The sequence below is a fragment of the Ornithorhynchus anatinus genome, chromosome 4 (genome assembly GCF_004115215.2).
Source record: "Ornithorhynchus anatinus isolate Pmale09 chromosome 4, mOrnAna1.pri.v4, whole genome shotgun sequence".
In the NCBI taxonomy this organism is placed as follows: domain Eukaryota; kingdom Metazoa; phylum Chordata; class Mammalia; order Monotremata; family Ornithorhynchidae; genus Ornithorhynchus; species Ornithorhynchus anatinus.
In genome coordinates, this window is record NC_041731.1 from 97,309,999 (window position 1) to 97,334,676 (window position 24,678).

Here is a 24,678-nt window from a genome sequence, read left to right on the forward strand (position 1 = left end):
CCGTAAAGTCAATCTTGAATTTTTTTTCCCATCCCACAAAGCACCCCCCTCCTCACCGGTCGCCTTTCTCCAGACCCCGTGCCCATTCCAGGATCGTCGTCGTCCGGAAAGATCGCCGGGGACACCTCTCTCCTCCTCAGAACTCTTTCGCAGTTGTCCATCTCCATCCCGCATCAAGGAAAATACCTGGCCTTTGCCTTCGAGCGTCTCTGCCGGCTCAGTCCATCTTGACTGTCGACTCTCCTCACCGCTACTCCGCCGCTTGTTATCGTTGTTACGGTTATTGTCGGCCGTACCGCTTGTCAATCTGCGTTCCATCTCGAACCCATCTCCTGACCGGGCCTCATTCTGTTCTTGCCCCCCCCCCCCCCCGACCACTCGTCTGACCCCCTCGTTCGTTCATTTCATTCAACGGTATTTATTGAGCGCTCACTGTGTGCAGAGCACTGGACTAAGCGCTTGGAATGTCCAAGTCGGCAGCAGGTAGAGACGTTCCCTGCCCGTGCGCTCTTCCAATTCTGGGCCTCACGGCTCCCCACAGATGCAGTGCGTCAGAGAAGCAGCGTGGCTCAGTGGAAAGAGCCTGGGCTTGGGGGGTCACAGCTCATGGGTTCGAATCCCGGCTCCGCCGCTCGTCGGCCGTGTGACTGTGGGCAAGTCACTTCGCTTCTCTGTGCCTCAGTTACCTCCCGTGGAAAACGGGGATGATGACCGTGAGCCTGGCGGGGGACAACCCGATTACCCTGTATCTACCCCAGCGCTTAGAACAGTGCTCTGCACATAGTAAGCGCTTAAAAGATACCAACCAGCACTGGGCCTGAGCCTTTTTCACCTTCAAAGGCCTCCTCGAATCCCATCTTCTTGAATGAAGTCTGCCACGAGTCATTATCCGTACCCAGAGTCACGTCAACCCAGTTTTGCTTTAATGGTGTTTAAGCACTCCGTGCCAGACGCTATACTAAGCGCCGGGACAGGTACAAGCCAATCGGGTTAGACACGGTCCCTGCCCCACGTGGGGCCCAGAGTCTTCATCCCCATTTTACAGGTGAGGTAACCGAGGCACAGCGAAGTGACCCGCCCGGGGTCACACAGCAGAGGTTGGCGGAGCCGAGATTAGGTCCTTCCGCCTCCCCGGCTCGTGCTCTATCAGCCGGGCCGCGTTGCTTCTCCGACAGCGCGTCGGTTGTCTCCCTCCCGGCGGCGTCTTCCCACGACTGTCGGTTTTCCTTTCACCGTAGGATTGCCTTCCTCAAAAAAATTCCCCGTTGAGAGAAGCTCCCGTTTTAGCCTGGCCTAGTGGATAGAGCACGGGGCTGGGACGCAGAAGGACCTGAGTTCCGATTCCAGCTGCGCTTGCTCGTCTGCCGTGTGACCTTGAGCAGATGACTTCACCTCCTCCGGGCCTCGGTCGCCTCATCCGTCAAGTGGGCGACGGAGAGCGTGAGCCCCGGGTGGGACGCGGGCCGGGACCGACCCGATCCGCTCGTCTCGGTCCGTCGGGTCGTCTCGGACCCTTGGCGACGCCGCGGACGCATCCCTCCCGGAACGCCCCGCTTCCGTCCGCGGGCGTCCCGGCCGTGGAGCCGCATGGGAAGCAGCGTGGAGCGTTGGACGGGACGTGGGCCTGGGAGTCGGAAGGTCGTGGCTTCTAATCCTGGCTCTGCCACTCGTCCGCTGGGGGACCCGGGGCAGGTTTCTTCACTTCTCTGTGCCCGTTACCTCATCTGTAAGACGGCGACTGAGACCGTGAGCTCCAAGTGAGACGGGGACCGTGTCCAATCCGATCTGCTCGTGTTCCCCTCGGCGCTCGGTACGGTGTCTGGCGCACGGTGAGCGCTTAACAGACGGTGTCGTCATTATCGTCATGGTGGAGTTTTCGTGGTGAGAATACAGGGGCGGTTTACCGCTGCCTCCTTCCGCGCGGTAAATCTGAGTCTCCGCCCTCGCCGCCCTCTCTTGCCGCTGCCGCCCGGGACAGGTGAGTTTTGACTTGGAGCGGATGATTTTCCACTGGCGAACCGCTGGCCGAGCTAGGAGCGGAACGGCTAGGCCTCTGCTCGACGCTCCCTCCTGTAGCGGAGCCTGGTAGAGTACTAGGAACGCTCCAGGCGTGACCCTGAGAGGGGTCCCGCCCGATTAGCTTGTGTAGTAATAGTTATCACGTTATTCAGTGCTTACGAGGTACCAGGCAGCGTACCGAACGACGGGGTGGGATACGGGCAGATCGGGCTGGACACGGTCCCTGTCCCGTGGGGCTGCCAGTCTCGATCCCCATTTTATCGATGAGGTGACTGAGAGCCAGAGAAGTGAAGTGACTCGCCCAAGGTCGCACAGCAGGCAGGTGGCGGAGTCTGGATTAGTCAGTCATTCAGTGGTATTCACCGAGCGCTTACCGTGTGCAGAGCACTGTGCTAAGCGCTTGGAATGGGCAACTGGGCGACGGATAGAGACGCTCCCTGCCCATCGACGGGCTCACGGACACGAACAAGACAGCTTAATCACGATAAATAGAATCGAGGGGACGGACACCTCGTGGACAAAGTAAATAGGGGAATAAAAAGATATGCAAATGAGCACAGGGCTGAGGGGGACGGGGGGGGGGGGAGCAGAGGGAGAGGGGGCTTAGCTGAGGGGAGGTGAAGGGGGAGCAGAGAGGGAGCAGAGGGATTAGAACCCGTGACCACCTGGCTCCCAAGCCCGTGCCCCATCCGTTGCTCCACGCTGCTTGTATAATAATGTTGGCATTTGTTCAGCGCTTACTATGTGCAGAGCACTGTTCTAAGCGCTGGGGTACATTTACGGGATAATCAGGTTGTCCCACGCGAGGCTCGCGGTCTTAATCCCCATTTTACAGATGAGGGAACTGAGGCCCAGAGAAGTGAAGTGACTTGCCCACAGTGACACAGATGACAAGTGGCAGAGCTGGGATTCGACCCCGTGACCTCCGAGTCCCAAGCCCGGGCTCCTTCCACTGAGCCACGCTGCTTCTCTAAGCACTGGGTAGATACAGGGTAATCAGCTTGTCCCACGTGAGGCTCATCTACCCCGGCGCTTAGTACAGCGCCTGGAACGTAGTAAGTGCCTAACAAATACCATTAAAAAAATCGCATTCTCTCCCAACACTCAGGCTTCGGTAGACGAACGCTCCTGGATTTTGCCCTTCCAGTGTATCCAGAATGCAGGGTAAAGAGCCACGTGTTGACAGCCCTAACTAAAGCAGCGTGGCTCAGTGGAAAGAGCCCGGGCTTGGGAGTCAGAGGTTGTGGGTTCTAATTCCGGCCCCGCCGCTTGCCAGCTGCGTGACTTTGGGCAAGTCACTTAACTGCTCTGGGCCTCAGTTACCGCATCTGTAAAATGGGGATTAAAGCTGTGAGCCCCACGCGGGGCAACTCGATCACCATGTATCCCCTCAGCGCTTAGAACAGTGCTTTGCACATAGTAAGCGCTTAACAGATACCTCCATCGTTAAACCAGTGGATCCATTTGGCTCCAGGAGCGAGACTCTAGCCGTGTAACTTCATTACATCTCTCTGAATAAACCTGGCGGAGTTCACGTGCCCTCACGGGCACCCGACGGTAACCGAAGGGCCAAGAGGCTAACGGAATTTTCCCGTTCCCAAATAGTAAATGTTTTCATCTGTTTGCCATCTGTCTCTGCTCTGAAAAGGCAGACTGGCTGAGAGTTTTCAGATGAGCCCAGTCGGCCCGGTTAGGTTGTCTTCTAAAATGCGATTTTGGGTTTGGGAAATCTGTATCACTTTAAGTGCCTGACTTTGGTTTACCGCTGAGTCTGATACAGTAAAAGAAAATCGAAACGCTAACTAAATAGAATAGAAAGAATAAACAGAATAAATAAAAAGAAACACTGAGAGTTGTTGGCTGAATACAGAAATTCACGGTTCCTTTAAGGATCTGAAACCCTGATGTTGCCAGATTCTGTTTGTTTCCCGGTTCAAGCGACGGGTTGGGAAGATCTACACTGTGATCTGATCAGGAAAGAGAGAGGTCAGGATGCTTAATAAATTCAAAACAGGAAGATTAATCCAGCCACTCACAAGCACCAATTATTTCACCGCGGGATCCAGAATAACATAGACGGAAGTAAAGTACACAGTTTAATTGGCATTCTAAGAATCTACCTCTATTTTCATCTCTGTCTTTGGCTTGACTGCGTTAGTGGGAAAACTTGCTCGACAGTGGCAGCATTCTTGGTCATTTGAAAAATCTGTCTCCCCCATTTTGAAAAATGATGCAAAGCATTTTTTTGTGACTCTCATTTCCCTCAGTAATTGGCTCAAGTCGGCACATAGAATTTTTTCCATTCCTTAGAATGCCAGTATTCGTCGTGCCTATGCTTTGTGCTGAACGTCGCACACGAGCAGTGTGATTATCCCAGCTCTGCCACCTGTCAGCTGGGTGACTGCGGGCAAGTCACTTCACTTCTCTGGGCCTCAGTTACCTCATCTGTAAAATGGGGATGAAGACCGAGCCTCACGTGGGACAACCCGATTCCCCTGTATCTCCCCCAGCGCTTAGAACAGTGCTGTGCACATAGTAAGCGCTTAACAGGTACCAACATCATTATTATTATTATTATTTAAATGGCCCATCCTCGGGCAGAAGAATCTACCACCTATCTCTAAATCGGGAAGAAGATAATAATAATGTTGGTGTTTGTTAAGCGCTTACTATGTGCAGAGCGCTGTTCTAAGCGCCGGGGTAGATACAGGGTAATCGGGTTGTCCCACGTGAGGCTCACAGTTAACCCCCATTTTACAGATGAGGGAACTGAGGCACAGAGAAGTGAAGCGACTTGCCTGAAACTGCCCAAGAATCGTGAATGATGGAGTTTTTTTTTCCCGACACCCGTTCTTGGCATGCCTGTCTCCTTTCTCTCTGTGTCTCGGGATAAGATATCTTGCCTCTCAATTTTCCTTCTCTTGGGAAAGAGATTTTTTTCCCCTCCCGATTTTCTTCCCCTCCCCGCCCCCGCCACGCACACGAGAGGCACCTGACCGTGCGTCGAGATCTAACTCCCACGCCCTCTGGGGCCCACGGTCGGCTTCCCTGCTCGCCCCAGCCCCAAAGCCGGGAGCGACGGGGTGTTCCGGGCCAGAGCTGACGGGATTCGGCACCGGCCCGAGGGGCCAGAGCAGTCCGGGCCTTCCCGGACTGAGCCCCTCATTTCCTCTTCTGCGTCACCCCTGCACTGGATTTGACCGGGAGCCCGTCGCTGGGCGGGGATTGTCTCTATGTGTTGCCGAATTGTACATTCCAAGCGCTTAGTAATAATGACGACGTCGGTATTAAGCGCTTCCTACGTGCCGAGCACCGTTCTCAACGCTGGGGTAGATACAGGTTAATCAGGTTGTCCCACGGGAGGCTCACAGTCTTCAGCCCCATTTTCCAGATGAGGTCACTGAGGCACAGAGAAGCGAAGTGACCCGCCCACGGTCGCCCAACTGACAAGTGGCAGAGCCGGGGGTCGAACCCATGACCTCCGACTCCGAAACCCGGGCCCTTTCCACTGAGCCACGCTGCTTTCCCGTGTACAGTGTTCTGCGTTGAATGAATGAACGATTGCCCCCTTGACTCGCCCCCCCCCCCCCGCCCTGAGCCCCACGGCGCGTACGTACCCATCTGTAATTTATTTATATCGGCGTCCGCCTCCCCGTAGAGACCGTGAAGTCGGAAGCAGGGAATGTGGTCCACCGGCTCCGTCACGTGAAGGATCGCTCCGCATGCGGTAAGCAGCGTGGCCTAGCGGAAAGAGCCCCGGGCCTGCAGGTCAGAGGATGTGGGTTCCAATCCCGGCCCCGCCGCACGTCTGCCGTGTGACCTCGGGCGGGTCGCTTCACTTCTCTGGGCCTCGGTTCCCTCCTCTGTAAAATGGGGATTAGGACCATGAGCCCCACGGGGGGGCAATGTGATTACCTTCTATCCGCCCCGGTGCTTAGAACAGTGCTTGGCACGTAACACTTAACAGATACTCAGTCGTACGCGTCGAGCGCTTACTGTGTGCAGAGCACATCACGAGTAAGCGGGCGTCAGTAGCATCAGTATAAATGAACAGAAGTAGAGATATACATATACACGTATATGTACGTATACGTAATAATGTTGGTATCTGTTAAGCGCTTACTGTGGCTCCCAGTCTCAATCCCCATTTTACAGATGAGGGAACCGAGGCCCAGAGAAGCGAAGCGACTCGCCCACAGTCACCCAGCTGACGAGTGGCAGAGCCGGGACTCGAACCCATGACCTCCGACTCCCAAGCCGGGGCTCTTTCTCCTGAGCCACGCTGCTTCTCCAAGCTGCTGCTATCTTATACGTAGATATAGATCCATATCAGAACAAGTAAAACAGCCAGTCATATCAATAAATAGAAGTATGGGTACGTACACGTATACGCACGAGGTGTGGGGCGGGGAGGAAGGGAGGGAGGGTAGAGCAAAGGGACCAAGTCGGGGCGAGGTGGGCAGAGGGGGGAGCTGAGGAAAAGGGGGGCTTAATCTGGGAAGGCTTCCTGGAGGAGAGGTGAGCCTTCAGTAGGGCTTTGGGATTGGTTAAGCGCTTAGTCTGTCCAGCCCTGTAATAGTAATTATTCAATAGTATTTTAATACTATTATAATACTATATACATATAATACTATATAATATAATACTATATATAACACTAAATACTAGTATAAGAATAATTATGGTATTTAAGTGCGTACTATGTGCCAAGCACCGTTCTAAGCGCTGGGGGAGATACAGGGTCATCAGGTTGTCCCACCTGGGGCTCGCGGTCTTTATCCCCATCTTTCAGATGAGGTAATAATAACAATGTTGGTATTTGTTAAGCGCTTACTGTGCGCAGAGCACCGTTCTGAGCGCTGGGGGAGATACAGGGTCATCAGGTTGTCCCACGGGAGGCTCACGGCCTTCATCCCCCATTTTACAGGTGAGGGAACCGAGGCACAGAGAAGTGAAGTGACTTGCCCGAGGTCACACGACAGTCAGGTGGCAGAGCTGGAATCAGAGGCCACGTCCTCCGACTCCCAAGCCCGGGCTCTTGCCGCTAAAACGCGCCGCCTCCCCACCAAGCGCTTAGCACGTTTTATGTGGTGCATTTTTTAAACGTGCATTTTTGTTGCTTGATAACCATAGCGATTCTTGTTTGAAATCTCCACGGTGACTGTTCCAGGGGCGGTCGGGGACTCTGTCTATCGTCTCCTATGTCCCGAACGCTCCCCACTGCTTAGCACGACGCCCTGCACCCACTGCGCTCGTGGGTTCGAATCCCGGCTCCGCCGCTTGTCAGCTGTGTGACTGTGGGCAAGTCACGTCACTTCTCTGGGCCTCGGTTCCCTCATCTGTAAAATGGGGATTAACTGTGAGCCTCACGTGGGACGACTTGATTACCCTGTATCTGCCTCAGCGCTTAGAACGGTGCTCTGCACGTAGTAAGCGCTTAACAAATACCAGCATTATTATTGTTGCGCGCGCAGTTAAAAACCCCTGATTATCAACAAGCGACAGTCGTATTTATTGAGCTGTGTACTAAGCACTTGGGAGAGTCATAATAATAATAATAATAACAATGTTGGTGTTTGTTAAGCGCTTGCTATGTGCCGAGCACTGTTCTAAGCGCTGGGGTAGACACAGGGGAATCGGGTTGTCCCACGTGGGGCTTCACAGTCTTGATCCCCGTTTTACAGATGAGGTCACTGAGGCCCAGAGAAGTTAAGTGACACGGCTGACAAGTGGCAGAGCCGGGATTCGAACCCATGATCTCTGACTCCAAAGCCCGAGCTCTTTCCACTGAGCCACGCTGCTTCTACGGAATCGCTTCCCCGGCCACAGGGAGCTTCCAGCCTGGAGGGGAAGACAGACAATATAAAGAAATAGGATTAAATTGTGGATGTGCCCCTAAGTGCTGTGAATAAAGGGAGCGGATCTTAGCGTCAGGGAGCACAGAAGGGAGCGGAGGATATTTTAGTACAGTGCGCGTCACTAGTTGTATTCTTGAAAGCCTGACCTCAAGACCCGTTTCCCGGTCAATATGGGTACATTTATTTTGTGTATATGTGGTGCGGGTCTGTGGTGTGTGAGCGCTCTCGAGCTACAGTAGTTTCAGCCGTGATGCTTCGACTAATTAAAATCTGTTTGAGATCCGAACCGAGAGCCGTGAATGATTTTCTCTTCTTGAGCCAATTTGTTGTCCCCGAATTGCTAATTTAAGCACTTGTGTGTTCCCGAGGACGTTATAAATGGAAATAGAATCTGACAGATCTTTAAGCGTAACTCTGCTAGTGGGCAACATTTATAATATATTTAGCTGGATAATGTAGTTTTTAATGAACTAGCACTGATACTTTAATTTTGCGGGCCAGTGTATTGCGTGACAGAGGTTGGCATTGTGCGACGAGTACCCCAGAAATGTTAACCTGCTTATAATAAATACAATTAATAATGTACATAAGAGAAGGAAATTAAGCTAATTTCCCATCAGAAAGAATTATTAATGAACGGAAAGTGGACAGCATAGATTCGATGACAAAAAGGTTGTCTCTAATCAGAATTACTGAGTGACCTAGGAAACTAGCTCAGAGGGATTACAGAATAATTATGTTAATATGCAATTATCACCTCATTTCTTCTGTAGTAACCTCAAGATGTAGTGTAGTAAGGGTGTTATAGCAAGTGCTGATAGTTTGCAAAAATACTGATGTTTGAGATTTCTTAGACAATAAATCTACCTTGAGGCGTAGAAGTGATGATCTGTCATCTCGAAGACAGGTCTGACCTTTGTACTTCTTTTTTAATGCTTATAGTGTATGGCTACAGGCATTTATAGCTGTAGAACTCATTAGGATTCTCTTGAAGCTCAAAGCGTGTTTTTCTATGGAGATGGCATAAAGTTGCAGACGGGATTTATTTTCAAGTGTGTGAATTAAATATCAGTAGATTGTAAATTCAGCTAACGGTATTTTAGTTGGTTAAAATGTTTCCACCGGGGTGGACACTAACTCTGGTATCCTTCTGGTTTCCAAATTTTATTTGATGATAATGGTCAGGTTTTACTTTGGTAGATTTGAGCCTAGCAGTTTAGCCGACGATGGGCGTACGGATTGTTAGCATGGGAGCGCTCGTTATTTTAAAAGTGAAAACCGGCTCTTATTCCGGAGTCATTCTCCTCCCCCAGATCGTATCCCCTCGTGCCGACCACTGAACCGCCACTGGCTGGCTGTGGTGTCCGTACTTGGTGATCAGACCTAGTCGTATTTTGGATTAGAATTTGTTTTCTGCTGCAGTTATTCTCGTCTGCGCGTAAAGAATACTTTAAAATGTTGCCTAGACTCTTCTCCATTCTACGAACGCTTTTCATTTCGAAGCAACGCAAGGCGTAGCTGCAGATCCGTTTTTAAAACATCCGAAACCAGTGCAGATTAATAAGGCAGAGATCATCTCCCGCATGAGAACTCGGATTTGTGCGATTCCGTCATTTGCTTACGCCGTTGCAAGAGATTGTTTTTCCACAGTCTGTGTTTCATCACGCTTAAATCCTGTAGTCGGTGAATCAGTTTATTAATCCTGCCAAAGGAGACTTGCCAACTCGACCTTTGATATTGTACGTTTTGCTCCCTCCTCTTGATATTTGCCGGCGGCCTCGTGCGGTTATTTGCTATTGTCCCGGAGATTAGTAAAGCGCATCATAACTGCCGTTTACCGCAGATTATTTGTCTATTGCTGTGGAAACCCACCCGTCATTTAAACTGATTAATCTGTGTCGGTGGGTGGTTTGTTGTGTTTTTTTTTTTAAGTTACTGGGTATTCATTTTTGGAGAAATGTTTCCTATTATTTACACGCCATAAGCACTTTTATCGCTGTCGTGAAATCATTGATGAAATATTTCTCACCTAGGAAAGAATCTGCTGGTCGGAGGGGTTGGGGTCCTCATTTTTAAAGGACGAGAAGATGTACTCTGTGGGTTAAGTAAGCGATGTTGGCGTGTATTCTGTCGCCTGTGTGTAAAAGCAAAACCATTTGGTGTCTTGAGTAGGTGAGCCATTCTGATAATGAGGACTGCAGTCTCCAAGCAGACATGATGTTCTCATAGTTTGCCACCCTGCTGTTCAGGGGGTACCGGCGAAGTCGCTTTAAATGGGGAAGCGTCTGTTCTTCCTCTGAACCCCTAACACCAGAACAGATGGGTGGAACATGGAACATGGAAGGTTTTACCTCTGAGGTGGTAACAGTGAAGCCACTCATTAACACTGAATTTACCACTTCGTTAGCAACGTTGCTTCCTGTTGAGAAAAGCTAATATAGGCTTTCAAATTGACTGAGCATGTATTTGCTACCTCTGTGATTCTAATAAAGTGGAACGGGAAATCCAAATCTTTGCGGCCTGAACGGCCTAGAAGCGTCTCCCGTGCAGTCTGTTTCCCAAAAACGAATAGCAGGCTGCTGCAACTGAGGGATGGTGTTTTCTTTTTAACCCATTTCCTGAGAAATCAGTGGGTGGATGAAAAGGAGGGGCTCTTTAGAGCTTGCTTTTTCTCGGCACAGACATTTGCACTACAGCTCTCTAGCACACGTTTGTGCGGCCCCTTTTTAACTTCTGTGTATGTGATGTCGACTAGAGTCTCCTGCTGGGTGCTGCATTAGCACCATTTTGGGGTGATAGCATTGAATATGATCTTATTGGAAGGCTATTTTTATTACTGTGGAAATTTGCCAATCTCACAACGGCGGAGGGTCTTGGAACGTATATGGAGGAGAGGGACTCGTTCATCGTGGTGGAACGCTTGTATGAGGATGGGGACTACTCCCTCGGTGAACTCATCCGCTCTCACGGCTTCGACTACCATCTCTACGCAGATGACACGCAGATCTACATCTCCGCCCCTGTCCTCTCCCCCTCCCTTCGGGCTCGCATCTCCTCCCGCCTCCGGGACCTCTCCGCCTGGATGTCGGCCCGCCACCTAAAACTCAACGTGAGCGAGACTGAGCTCCTCATCTTCCCTCCCAAACCCGGTCCGCTCCCAGACTTCTCCATCACCGTGGATGGCACGACCGTCCTTCCCGTCCCGCAGGCCCGCAATCTCGGTGTCATCCTTGACTCGTCCCTCTCGTTCACCCCGCACATCCTATCCGTTACCGAGACCTGCCGGTTTCACCTCTACGATATCGCCGAGATCCGCCCTCTCCTCTCCACCCAGACGGCTACCTTACTATTACGGGCTCTCGTTATATCCCGGCTAGACTACCGTGTCGGCCTTCTCTCTGACCTCCCTTCCTCCTCTCTCGCCCCGCTCCGGTCTATTCTTCGCTCCGCTGCCCGGCTCATCTTCCCGCAGAGACGATCTGGGCCTGTCACTCCCCTTCTTAAACAACTCCAGTGGTCGCCTATCGACCTCCGCTCCAAACAAAAACTCCTCACTCTAGGCTTCGAGGCTCTCCATCCCCTTGCCCCTTCCTACCTCTCCTCCCTTCTCTCTTTCCACCGCCCACCCCGCACGCTCCGCTCCTCCGCCGCCCACCTCCTCGCCGTCCCTCGGTCTCGCCTATCCCGCCGTCGACCCCCGGGTCACGTCCTCTCGCGGTCCCGGAACGCCCTCCCTCCTCACCTCCGCCAAACCGATTCTCTTTCCCTCTTCAAAACCCTACTTAAAAATCACCTCCTCCAAGAGGCGTTCCCAGACTGAGCTCCTCTTCCCCCTCTACTCCCTCTGCCATCCCCCCTTTACGTCTCCGCAGCTAAAGCCTCATTTTCCCGTTTTCCCTCTGCTCCTCCACCTCTCCCTTCCCATCCCCACAGCACCGTACTCGTCCGCTCAACTGTATATATTTTCGTTACCCTATTTATTTTGTTAATGAATTGTACATCGCCTCGATTCTATTTAGTTGCCATCGGTTTTTATGAGATGTTCTTCCCCTTGACGCTGTTTAGTGCCATCGTTCCCGTCTGTCCGTCTCCCCCGATTAGACCGTAAGCCCGTCAAACGGCAGGGACCGTCTCTATCTGTTGCCGACTTGTTCATCCCAAGCGCTTAGTACAGTGCTCTGCACATAGTAAGCGCTCAATAAATACTATTGAATGAATGAATGAATGAATGAAATCTGTCAAGTCCGCATCTTACATACTTTTCGAGGCTCCTAGTTTGTGTAAGTGTCAGTTTCTTACCGGCGGTTTGGACGAGTGGGGCAAAATTACCCCTGGTAAATGCGCGTTAAGTTGTGATCCGATAAAAGACCGGCACTGTTTTCTCTCATTCTCAATTGTGTTAGTTTTGATCAAAAGTGCGAAATTTGATCCTGTGAAGATGCCAATGACTGCATTTTAATGCAGAATTATTTTCCTGACAAAACAAAATTTTTAAAAGAACCGAGTAAAAAGCCCCCAATCCAACTTAGTGAATTAACGCGGTGAAGAACTCAAAGTGAGTAGTTACTCAGCATATCAAAATATATTTACGCTATTAGGCAATATCCACCTTTATTGTAAAACCGCATGATTTTGCATGAAACGTCAGTCTGAAAAGTTTATTTTCATTCAATAGTATTTATTGAGCGCTTACTATGCGCAGAGCACTGTACTAAGCGCTTGGGATGAACAGGTCGGCAACAGATAGAGACGGTCCCTGCCGTTTGATGGGCTTACGGTCTAATCGCAAGAGTTCTTTCTTCCTCATTGGTTACCTACCCCCTTCTTTGATACCCCAGGTTTGATAAAAGTCTAATATTTTGCCATGTACATCTTATGAAAGACGTAGGTATTTGAGTGAAATCTGGCTTGCTCCACCACTGATGAACAATTCCAGGTCACCTTGTGCTCTAGTTAGACTGAATCTTTGTTTGAGGATAATTACTAGGTAATACTTTGAAGCTGCTCTCCTTCAACAGTATTGTCTTTTCAGTAGGGTTTATGAAACGGGTTTATGATCAATCAGTGGTATTTATTGAGTGTGAACGGTGTGCAGAGCATTGTACTAAGCACTTGGGAGAGTAAAATTAAGAGTCGCGGTAGACAGGTTCCCTGCCCACAGTGCTCTGCGCACAATAGGTGCTCGATAAATATCCGATTGAAGATGTAGTGTTAGTGGAGTGATGTCCTTCTTGCCTGTCTGGATTGTGCAGTTTTGCCAGCAAGAGGAAAAGCCACCATCAGGATAACAGTGTGGCCTAGTAGAAATAGCTCGGGCCTGGGAGGTGGCGGACCTGGGTTTTAATCCCAGCCCTACCACTTGCCTGCTGTGTGACCTTGGGCAAGTCGTTTCACTTTCCCGTATCTCAGCCCCCTCGTGTGTAAAATTGGGATTCAATATCTGTTCCCCCGTCCACTTTAGACTGTGAGCCCCTCTTGGGATAGGAACGATGTCCAATCTCATTATCTTGTATCTACCTCTGTGCATAGAACACTGCTTGGCATACGTGCTTAGCAAATACCATAAAAATTAATAATAATAATGTGATATTTGTTAAGTACTTGCTATGTGCCAGGCACCGAAGTTAACAGCAAGCGGCAGGCATCCTTTGTATCAGAGCCCTAAACTATTAATACCTGCCAGATATTAAATTATTCATTCCGTCATATTTATTGAGCGCATACTGTGTGCAGAGCACTATACCAAGCGCTTGGAAAGTACAATTTGGCAACAGACAGAGACAATCCCTGCCCAACCATAGGCTCAGAGTCTAAAAAGAGATTTTTTTTTTACTTAATGTTTATCCATGGGTATTTTTAAGATATTTTAGTATCTGTTGTTTATATTTTTCTCGCCAAACTGCCGGACACATAGTAAGCCTTTAACAAATACCATCGTTATTATTGTCGGAATCAGTATAGGAACATTTTCTGGCATCTGGACTGCATCAGATGGAAATAGTCTTTATTTTTATACGAATGGAAATAAATGGAAATAGTCTTTATTTTTGGTGCATTATAAAATGCTGTCAGTTCTGGGCAAGCAACAGTGTATCTGAAGTATCTAGTGCATAAACTTCAAGGAGATTTAAAGCAGAAAGTATAACTTTTGTGCTTAAATGTCTTCGGTAGAAAATAGCATAGACTGAAAGTGCTTTGTAATTCTAAGGCGAAGGTGCGGGGGGGGCGGGGGTTGGTGTTTTTTTTCCAGTTTGTTTTTTGTTTTAAATGGTATTTAAGTGCTTACCACGTGCCACACACTGTACTAGGCACTGGGGTAGATGCAAGCTAACCAGCTTGGACGCAGTCCCTGTCCCACATGGGGCTCACAGTCTTAATCCCCATTTTACAGAGATAACTGAGGCACAGAAGTTGAGTGACTTGCCCAAGGTCACGCAGCGGAGAGTGGCAGAGGAGGGATTAGAACCCAGGTCCTTTTGACTCCCGGCCCCGGGCTTTATCCAGTAGGCCGTGCCGCTCCTCTAAATTGTCGAACGATGGAACCCTTTCAACTGACGTGACATTGATTCCTTCAGTGAACCCAAGCTAACGATGACATTCCGTTTTTCTTTTCGACATATCCCAGTTATTTCCGTTCAAAACGTGCCGTCATTCAAGCCTCCTAGCACAGTCTGACCTCCACGGTAGCATTTTCCGCTTTTTAGGGTCTGACCGATTTAGATCGAATGCTTTATCTGCTGTCCAATCCGCAGGGCACTTCCCTCTCTGTTTTGCTTGATGAGTAACTCGCACGGTTCTCTGACGGCTGTGTGGGGACTACGTTGTTCAAGTGCGACTTTGCGGACTTGTCCCTCCGGTCATCTTTTCCGTGGTGCACGCTGTCAACCGATATCCCGATTGGTTTATCGCTGACAGCGAAGCCGTAGTCCAAGTCCTGCTCACCCCCACCCCTGGAATCCCCCCCCCCACTAAGTCTGGGTAGAGCGTTCGTCTGGGAATGTTCTCATTCCACTCAGGCTGCTCCTCTCCCCCGGAACACGGGCAATTGCAGTCCACCGATTGTATTCATTGAGCACTTAATATGTATTTAGCACGGCACTGAGTGCTTGGGGAAGTACAGTATAACGGGACGTAGACGACGTGTTCCCTGCCCACGAGGAGCATTCGATCTAGAGGGGGAGACAGACATTAATATAAATAAATAGGTTACTGATATATGCAAAAGTGCCGAGGGGTTGCGGGACGGGTGAGTAAAGGGTGCAAATAAGGGTGACACAGAAGGGAGTGGGAGAAAAGGAAATAAAGACAAGTCGGGGAAGGCCTCTTGGACCTGTGCCTTCGGTACAGCTTTGAAGACGGGGGAGCGCGATCGTCTGTCAGATATGAGGAGGGAAGGCGTTCCAGGCCCGAGGCGGGACGTGGGCGAGAAGTCGCTGACCTGATAGACGAGTGGGATCGGGGGATAGTTTATTCATTCAGTAGTATTTAGTGAGCGCTTACTACGTGCAGAGCACTGTACTAAGCGCTTGGAACGTACGGTTCGGCAACAGATAGAGACAGTCCCTGCCCAATGACGGGCTCACAGCCTAAACAGTTGGTAGGTTGGCATCAGGGGAGCGTATTTCAGCTCATTTCCAAGTGCTCTTCATGTTTAATCAGTTGCGGTCCTGATGAAAGTAGTGAAATTTCCCCAAGTCGTATTCGATTTGGTTTTCTTGGCTCTTTTCCTTCTGGTTGACCCAAAGCGAGTGTGTGTGTGTGTTTTTATTCCCCTGTTTATTTTGTTAATGAGGTGTCCATCCCCTTGATTCTACTTACCGTGATTATGTTGTCTTGTTTTTGTCCGTCTGTCTCACCCGATTAGACTGTGAGCCCGTCAGTGGGCAGGGATGGTCCCTATCTGATGCCGTGTTGTCCATTCCAAGCGCTTAGTACAGTGCTCTGCCCATAGTAAGCGCTCAGTACTATTGAATGAATGAGTGAATGGTCAAGAAGTAGGTATTTGAGTGAAATCTGGCTTGTTCCACCGTTGATGAACAATTCCAGGTCACCTTGTGCTCTAGTAAGACTGAGTCTTTGTTTGAGGATAATTACAAAGTAATACTTTGAAGATGCTCTCCTTTCTTCTTCAACAGTATTGTCTTTTTTTCCTTTTATTCATATTTATTCACTTTTTCGTGCTCATCATGTTAAACCTTTTATCCATCACCATAAACAGATTTTCTTTCTGCTTTTTCAGGTAGACATTATCCTTGCTATGTATTTTCTGAGAGTCTCTTCTCCCTTCCCTATCAAGTGTCCATACGGTATAGGAACTGTGGTCGCTCGCCCCAGCATTTAGGCCGGGGCTTGGCACATAGTAAGCGCTTAACAAATACTGCAATTGTCACCGTCTTTCTAAATAGTTCCCAAACCCGGATTTGGGTTTGCTCGTGACCATATGCTACTTATTGTGACAAAATGAGTAGATTATTGAAGTATTTTATCCATCTTTTATCTCTCTCGATTCTTTGTCAGCCTCCCTATTTTCACCCATCAATGCTATTTTGTATCTCTCCTCTCACGGCATGTTCTCCCTGTTGTCTGCTGCAAATCTCAATTTTAACTTCGCTCATTTTCCAGCTTCAGTCATTTTACAAAGCTCTCATTATCCCCTCTCATCATTTTCTTCCATCAGTTTTCATGCAGCCCTTTTACCCATTATTTTTGGTATTCACTCACTTCACCCTTGATTTTCTTCTTGGTGCCGTATTCACTTTTTGCCTCAACTGTTAATGAAGTTATTAATGTAAAGAATACATTACACCTGTCTGTTCTCCTTGGCAGAATTATTTTCAAGACTTAATGCGGAAAATTATTCGGCCAACCGTTTTGCCGAACTGGCACTTCCCCATCGGATACTGAGATCTTTTAATCTACTAGAACAATGACAATTTTTCGATTTGAACACCGGGTCCCGTAGTCTGGGCTGATGCCAATGGTGATTTCATCTCTTTTCAGAATAGTAAAGAAAAAGAGGCAAGATCCATTCTCTGCTGCTCTAACTTGACATACTTAGAGCTCTGTTGGATCTTCAGAAGCATGTTCTGCATTGCTGTCGAACAGGCATTAGCATTCACAACAACACGGAGTAAAAGAGGTGGAATTTTGTAGTGCTTTAAGAGAATCCCAAAACCTTTTGCTTTCAGTTTCCTTTATTGATATGTTCGATTTTTTTTTTCCCTTCAATCAGTCGTGTTGCATTTATGATATGCCGGCTCCTGTTCCATATTTGTATGTACCGCAGAAGTTTCGCATTACAGACCTGTAACATGAGAACGCACAGAGAGTTCTGGAAATGCGTGTCTCACTGGGACCAGAGTGTAGATCTAAAGGTTGAAATGTACTGAGATATGAACCGTAAAAAAAAAAAGAGTAATTCGTCATCTTCACGAAAGTTAGAGTTGTACGTGCGTGGCTAATGACTTTATTTTTCTTCTTCTTTTGCTAGAGTAAATGTGTTTAATGGACTTAACAATATGGATGAATCGAAGATAAATACTGAGATTCCCGGTGCTAAAGATGACCTCCTAGATGACACCAATTTCATCTCAGGAGAAGAGAGTGAGGTTCTGAAACCCCAAGAGTGTCAAACGTCATTTCAGAAAAACAATACGTTGACTGTCCCCGAAGAGCTCTCCAGGGAGCGATCTGAAAAAGCCTTAAGCGGAGGCCAGTCTCCTCTGTTTCTCCATGCTGGCGCTCCTACCGTTTGTAGTGAAAACTTTATCTTGCCTAAAGGGACTGCTGTTAATGGACCAGTTTCACACTCCTCCTTAACTAAGGCTTCCATTATGAATAAAGGCAGCGTTTCATTAACCACCGGCCAGCCTGTGGGTCAGCAGACGACGGATTCCTGTCCGACTCTGAAGGTGGTGCCCGATCTCCAGCCGCCCGCGAAGTCGACTCCGCAGAAACCAAGTCAACCCCAACTTTTGTTTTTGTTACCTGATGTAGCACATGCTAAGAATCCGACTCATTCCATTCAAAAACTACCTACCTCTGCCGCAGTGGGTTGTGAGACACGAAAATCAGTAGGGAATAGTGTAAAGTCAGATAGCACTTTAATAAACGAAGGAGAAGCGTGCGAGGACGGCGAAAGTTTATCAGCGAAAGACGACTGTGGCAAAACGTTAACGGAAATCTCCTCAGGTACAGATGACTTCAGATCAGGAAACGATGCCAACTGGGATCCCCAAAAGGAGTTCATACAGTTCCTTATGAATAACGAAGAAACGGTGGAGAAGTCTCCGCTTCACTGTAAAGTCGGCCTAGAGAAGAAGAGGAAACGGAAGATGGACGTGAGCAAGATAACTCGCTATACCGAGGACTGTTTTAGCGATTCCAGTTACCCACCCGGGAAGTCCAGATTGCTCAATGTGGAGTTTCTGGAGCAGAGCGAAGAGCTCCAGATCCTAGAACCGCCGAAGTACGCGCTGTCAAACGTTAAGCCCGAATCGACAGACGAGGAGCTGGAGGCTGTGGATGCCATCCAGCAGCTGATTTACAGCCCAGCAAAATGTGGAGAAGACAGTTCGCCCGTTCACACCAGCACTTTTCTTTCTAATACTCTGAAAAAGAAATGTGAAGACAACGATTCGGAGTCTCCTGCCACTTTCAGTACCGAAGAGCCATCGTTTTACCCCTGTACCAAGTGCAATGTGAATTTTAGGGAGAAGAAACACCTCCATCGGCATATGATGTATCACCTAGACGGGAACAGTCACTTCCGCCACCTCAACGTCCCCAGGCCGTACGCCTGCCGCGAATGCGGGCGGACGTTCCGAGATCGCAATTCGCTGCTCAAGCACATGATCATTCATCAGGAAAGGCGGCAGAAGCTGATGGAGGAGATTCGGGAGTTGAAGGAACTCCAGGACGAAGGGAGGAGTGCCCGATTGCAGTGTCCCCAGTGCGTGTTCGGCACCAACTGCCCCAAAACCTTCGTGCAGCACGCCAAGACCCACGAGAAGGACAAGAGGTACTACTGTTGCGAGGAGTGTAACTTCATGGCAGTGACGGAGAACGAATTGGAGTGCCATCGAGGCATCGCCCACGGAGCGGTAGTGAAGTGCTCGATCATTAATGCCGATATGCCCCAGAGAAAAGCGCCGAAAAAGGCGTCCGTGAAAGACCCCTTTCTCAGCTCATCCAAAAAGTCATCTGCGTACATGTGCAAGTTGTGTCCTTTCACCACGTCGACGAGAAACATTCTGAAGAAACACATGGAGTACTTGCATCCGTCCTCGTGCGTCGACCCCTTCGGCAGCCATCTCAGGCTGGAAAAGAGAAAGGCCGAAATCCTCGACGAACCTTTAGATTTGGGGAGGACGAAGCCGTCACTTAAGCAGCAGTCGTCTACGTTTCCAAAGAACTCCGTTTTAAAACAAGATGTGAAACGGACGTTTGGGTCAACGTCTCCGTCGAGTCATTTTTCCAAACTCCACAAGAGGCCGCACAGAATACAGAAGGCTCGGAAAAGCATCTCTCAGTCGGGTGTAAACGTGTGCAATCAAAACAGCTCTCCTCACAAGACTGCGCTTCTTAAAAACAGCGTTGACCAAAAACCCAGATATTTCCATCAGGCAGCAAAACAAAAGTCTAGTGTCAAAACAAATAGCAATTATTTATACAGACACAAATACGAGAACTACAGGACGATTAAAAAATCAAACGATCCATATCCTTTGCATTTTAAAAAGGAGGAGTCGGGGCCGCTGAGTTCTCTGCATCTGTTTTCGTCGTCTAGCAGTTCCCACAACAACTGTTTCATCATGGATTCTCATAATCTTGACTCGAAGCGGCCAGAAGGGTATAAAGACCATAGGCGTGTGGCTGTGAAAAGAGTAGGGAAAGAGTCCAAGAGGGAAAGTTCCGCTGCAGGAGAAGATTTGGACTGCTATCCAGATTTTCTGCACAAGATGACTGTCGTCGTCCTGCAGAAACTTAATTCTGCAGAAAAGAAAGATAGCTATGAGACAGAGGATGAAAGTTCTTGGGATAACGTTGAACTCTGTGACTATTCTACCCAGTCCATAGAAGAGGAAGCTTATGGTGAGCTCAACCAGGAGCACGTGAACTTATTCCCACTCTTTAAAAATAAAGTGGAGGACCAAGAAGCCGGAGAGAACGCCCCGCTTAGTTATGAGCAGAACGATGGGTTTTATTTTGAATATTACGAAGATGCCGAAACGAGCAATTTTTTGCATGAGATACACGATCCTCAGCATCTGGAAAATGCCGAAACGGCATTGCCGAAGCATAACTCGGTTTTCCATTGGACCGACTTGTCTCTGGAGAAAAAATCCTGCCCTTACTGTCCGGCCACGTTTGAGACAGGCGTCGGCTTGTCTAATCACGTCCGAGGACACCTGCACCGCGCCGGCTTGAGCTACGAGGCCCGCCATGTTGTCTCCCCGGAGCAGATAGCAACAAGTGACAAAATGCAACACTTCAAAAGGACCGGCACGGGGACACCGGTTAAACGAGTTAGAAAAGGTGAGCTTTCCTTTCGTGTGTTTGGGGGGTGTTTTTTTTGCGGGGGGTGGGGTGTCTGTGCCTGGGCGTGCGCGCTCTAATGCTGTGAAGAGGTCTGGGGGCCGCTTTTGATTTCAGAGGCGAGCATAGCCCCAAATTTTAGGAGCGTACTGTGCTTCCTGAAAATGACGTGCAGAAATTAACGCCACTCTCTTTCTAGCTGTAGAGAAATCGGAAACGGCTTCTGAACATACGTGTCAACTCTGTGGAGGCTGGTTTGACACAAAAATTGGATTATCGAATCACGTTCGAGGACACCTGAAAAGACTTGGCAAAACCAAGTGGGACGCTCATAAATCGCCAATCTGTGTCCTGAACGAAATGATGCAGAATGAAGAGAAATATGAAAAAATCTTGAAGGCGTTGAACAGTCGCCGTATTATTCCCAGACCATTTGTAGCTCAGAAACTTGCATCAAGTGATGACTTTTTATCCCAAAATGTTTTACCTCTTGAAGCATACCGTAATGGCCTAAAGACTGAAGCTGTGTCTGTGTCTGCATCAGAGGAAGAAGGGCTGAGTTTCCTAAATGAATGTGATGAAACAAAACCAGAACTACCCACTGAAAAAAAAAGTCAGTCTCTTACACTGATTGAACTGCTCAAAAATAAAAGGTTAGAAGAGAGGAATGCTGATATTTCTCCTCAAAAGATCCATAATCAAACAGCACGAAAGAGATTTGTTCAAAAATGTGTTCTTCCATTAAATGAAGACAGTCCATTGATGTATCAACCACAAAAAATGGACTTGACTATGCAGTCAGGTAAGAGGAAGTTTATAGTTACCCTAAACTCTCTCTAACGGTCGTTCTCGGAATGTAGCAGTGTTTTGACAGAAGGTCTCTTGACGTTGGTTTAGAGAATATTTTCCCTTAGGATCCTGCCTGTGTCTTCAGCAAAGCACCGACTGGGTGATCGGTAGGTGATTGTGAGCACAGAGTCTTCTGCGTGCAAGAGGTCTTGGGTAAGGGAACAAGTTAAAAGGGAATCCATGAGTGAACAGAGGTGAACATATAATGCTTATTTGGAAGCCATTTTCAAACTAGTTCTCCGGAAGATCTAATTTGTTCGGGAAAAAAAACACCAAAAACCAACGCAGCGTTACCGAAGAGACAGACTAAGGTAGCGTTATTGTTTCCAGCCATGCAGTATTTTGAAAATTGAAGTCTTTTTGCCCCGTTTTATTAAATTCCCTTTTACCGATCAGAAGAACCTATGTTGCGTCCAGCCAGGAGTTCCTCCATGTCCTAGTCCCTTATTACTTTCGCAGTATTGCACGGCGGTTGGGTATTGGAGACTAGAACCTTGTTTTACACACATTTATTTTTGAATTTTAGAGCTTCTCCTTGTGTTCCAATGGAATAGAGCAGATGGCTTTGCTTAGCTTGTGCACCAATATTTCTTCCATTTCAAAAAAAACTGTGTGTAATAGCAAACTGTGTGAACTATCAGTCAGCCAAAACCTGATTTGTGTTGAGCTTTTTTTTTTTTTTTTAATACCTTCGGTGTGAAAACCTTAGGTATGTTTTAGCAGGTACAATCAGAGAGGAATTACTACAGATGAGCTTATCGTGTTCTAACGAGTAGACCCTTAAACTAAATGAGACTAAGATCAGAGAAAGCGTTCGTTTATTCGATTAAAAAAAAAAAAATGAGCTACGGCCTTTTAAGTTCTTTTTTCGGTCTGGGGCAAAAAAAAAAAAAAATTAGTACTATCAAATGACTCTGAGCCAAGATTGCTTGTAAACTGAATTGTTGTACTGTAATTTGTCTGAAAAGCGATTAATTTCTCTGGTGTGGACTTGCTAGGTAATAGGCTCTTTCCACCCTCCTCCTCTTAACAGGGACTTTCAGAGCTAATAGCTTGAAACATTTTCTACCTGGAGGTCAGAATGTAGGGGAGTGGATTAGTTTGTTGGGTACATTCGCCAAAACAATCCATCTTTGGAGAAAGGAAGGGAATCATTGGGAAATCTCACCCCCCCCCCCCAAAAAAAGGGCCGAGAGAGCTGGGGGAGGGTTTGGCCTGCCGACTTAAGCATTTTCTTATTGTTTCACCACGCTGTCTTTCCCGTGATGATTACGATGTTAGTTTGTTGTTCATTTATTTAGCACAAAGATTTTTAGCAGGGAAAAAAAAAAACTTCAGATCATTAACTTTCATTATTGATTGCGCATCTAAAGTAATGAACATCAAATGCCCTGAATAAAATGTTGTGTCTAACAGCTGTTGAGTGGTGTGTTTTACCACCTTTTCTCCCCGTCTTCATCAGAAGCCTAATTTAGTATTGAGCCTTTTACAGTTTTGTGGGTAAAACACTTTAATTACCACTTTGTCGACTAGACTTTTTAATTCCCCTTATTGGTAATGTGGTGAGCTTTGAAACTTCTCCACAGAACTGCGCTATTCAGATCGCAGGAGTGTATTTTAGGCTTAGGGAGAGATCTGCATAACCCAGAAATCAGTAGGGAAGTGATACTAGGTGTTACGTCCAGAAGAGTTCAGCGGTTCAAGGCACACCTCTTCCCTCTCTTCCAAAGAGCGTGGGTCGGCTTTGAACGCTGACTCCAAAACTAATAATGGTTCATTTCATTCCGCATTCTTAAATGTTAAGTTAAGCTTAATGCAATGTACGTATTTTAAGTCATCTTTATTGCAGTACTTTTTTTCCCCACGCGTTAAGCTAAGAAAATTTCATTTTTGAAGAGAGAACTGGATTATAGTTTTCTTTTGAATGATAGGTATGCCTGTGAAGCTTAGAACATGTGTGCATTGCAATACGACGTTTACAAGTGCTGTTAGCCTGTCCAACCACTTACGCGCTTATGCACGAAAGAAGAGTGCTGGACTTTTGACTGGTACAGGTATGTTTGTTACAGATATCAAAGCAAGTCTGTCTGATACGATACATTTTCTCACCAGACGGGTGCAAGTCCAAATGATATTTGTAGCTTTCTCTCGAAAGCGTCATTTTGAAAACAGACCCTGAACTCCAGCAGCTTGTAAACTATTAGATGTCATCCTTTATCCATTTTTTTTAAGTATTTGGTTATTGCTGACTTGATTTGGAATTACACAAGTCCAATTGGGAAGGCCGGCACACTCTCAGAGTCTACAAGATGCCCACTGAAACTTAAAGTCCTCTACAGAGTGATTTTAAGAACACTACAGTGGAGTGATAGGAGATTCCAGTGCAGCAGACCAGTTGTAAGAGAATGAAAATGTAAATTAAGCCATGAGTCTGCGCTTTAGAAAGACAGGGGATTTGCTGTAGGCCTTAAATCCCCGGGGACAGTCTCCCCAGAGCAGGCTGGTTCCTATGGCCAAACCATTTGGCGAGGCTTCGAAGAAGCGGCGGGATGTGGAGATGCCTCATTTTGTCAGCCGAGTAGCTGCTTTCGTAGGCGTGACGATTATTTTTTTGATCACTCTTTTCAAGATTGTAAGTAATTGGTTGGGTCTGAGGATAGCGATATACGGATGTAAGTTAAGGGCTCCTACTTCAGATCTCGTTTGTAAAATCCATGATCTCGACCCGTAGCCCGGCAGAGTTCAGCGGGCTTGCCCAGATTTCACCAGTCAGCCCCGGCCAAGTGCCCCGCTTTCCTGCGTCTGTATGATCTCTGCAGCGGGACCGTGCGGCCCACCTACCACTTGCGTTGCAAACTCGGTTGGGTCCTGGATTTGCCATCCCTCCACCCAGCTCGCTACGGCCTGCAGTTACCGGTGCATATGCCGAACGAGAGATCTGGGGTAGGAGCCCAAGGCCTCGGCGGGAGACCCCGTCATCAAGAACGACTGAATTGTCGTATGATTATTTAATTGTCTAGTCTCCCTTCCCATGAAAGTGATATACGCCCCCCCCCCCCCCACAAATGGGACAGGCCCTTACAGGAGAAGTCCCCGAAAAGCAGCACTTAACCCTTGAGCCCCAGCTTTTCCTTAGCCCTTTTCCTAAAAGCCACCATATACAAGGGGGTTGATGTGAGCACCAGTCACCTAAAGAATTAACATCTGGATTATAGCTGGCATTTTCCAGTTTTGTTGCTATTTTTACTTGGTGGTGGTTTTTTTCGGGTCCGGCCTCCGCCGTTGTCCCAGACTTAATTTGTGTGGCTGGATTATAGAGTAATTCTCGAAGAGACAGAGCCATACTTTTCACCCCTTCTAGTCCTCTTTTCAGAATATATATCTTCAAGATAAGTTAAAGGGCAGTGTTAGGGTA

At 48.0% G+C, this 24,678-nt stretch overlaps 1 protein-coding gene across 4 annotated transcripts in view; it reads left to right on the forward strand.

Moving 5' to 3' along the window:
• ZNF644 (zinc finger protein 644) overlaps positions 1 to 24,678 on the forward strand; it is a 144,198-nt gene that overhangs the window by 98,526 nt on the left and 20,994 nt on the right. For 3 of the 4 annotated variants that reach the window (XM_029062092.2, XM_029062093.2, XM_039911873.1), the window contains 2 exons: positions 17,368 to 20,414; positions 20,614 to 21,216. In XM_029062092.2, the coding sequence (XP_028917925.1) occupies positions 17,396 to 20,414; positions 20,614 to 21,216 (3,622 nt within the window). In that variant the 5' untranslated portion in view covers positions 17,368 to 17,395. Of the gene's footprint in view, positions 1 to 17,367; positions 20,415 to 20,613; positions 21,217 to 23,194; positions 23,318 to 24,678 lie in introns of all 4 variants that reach the window. The other variant, XM_029062096.2, reaches the window with a different exon arrangement.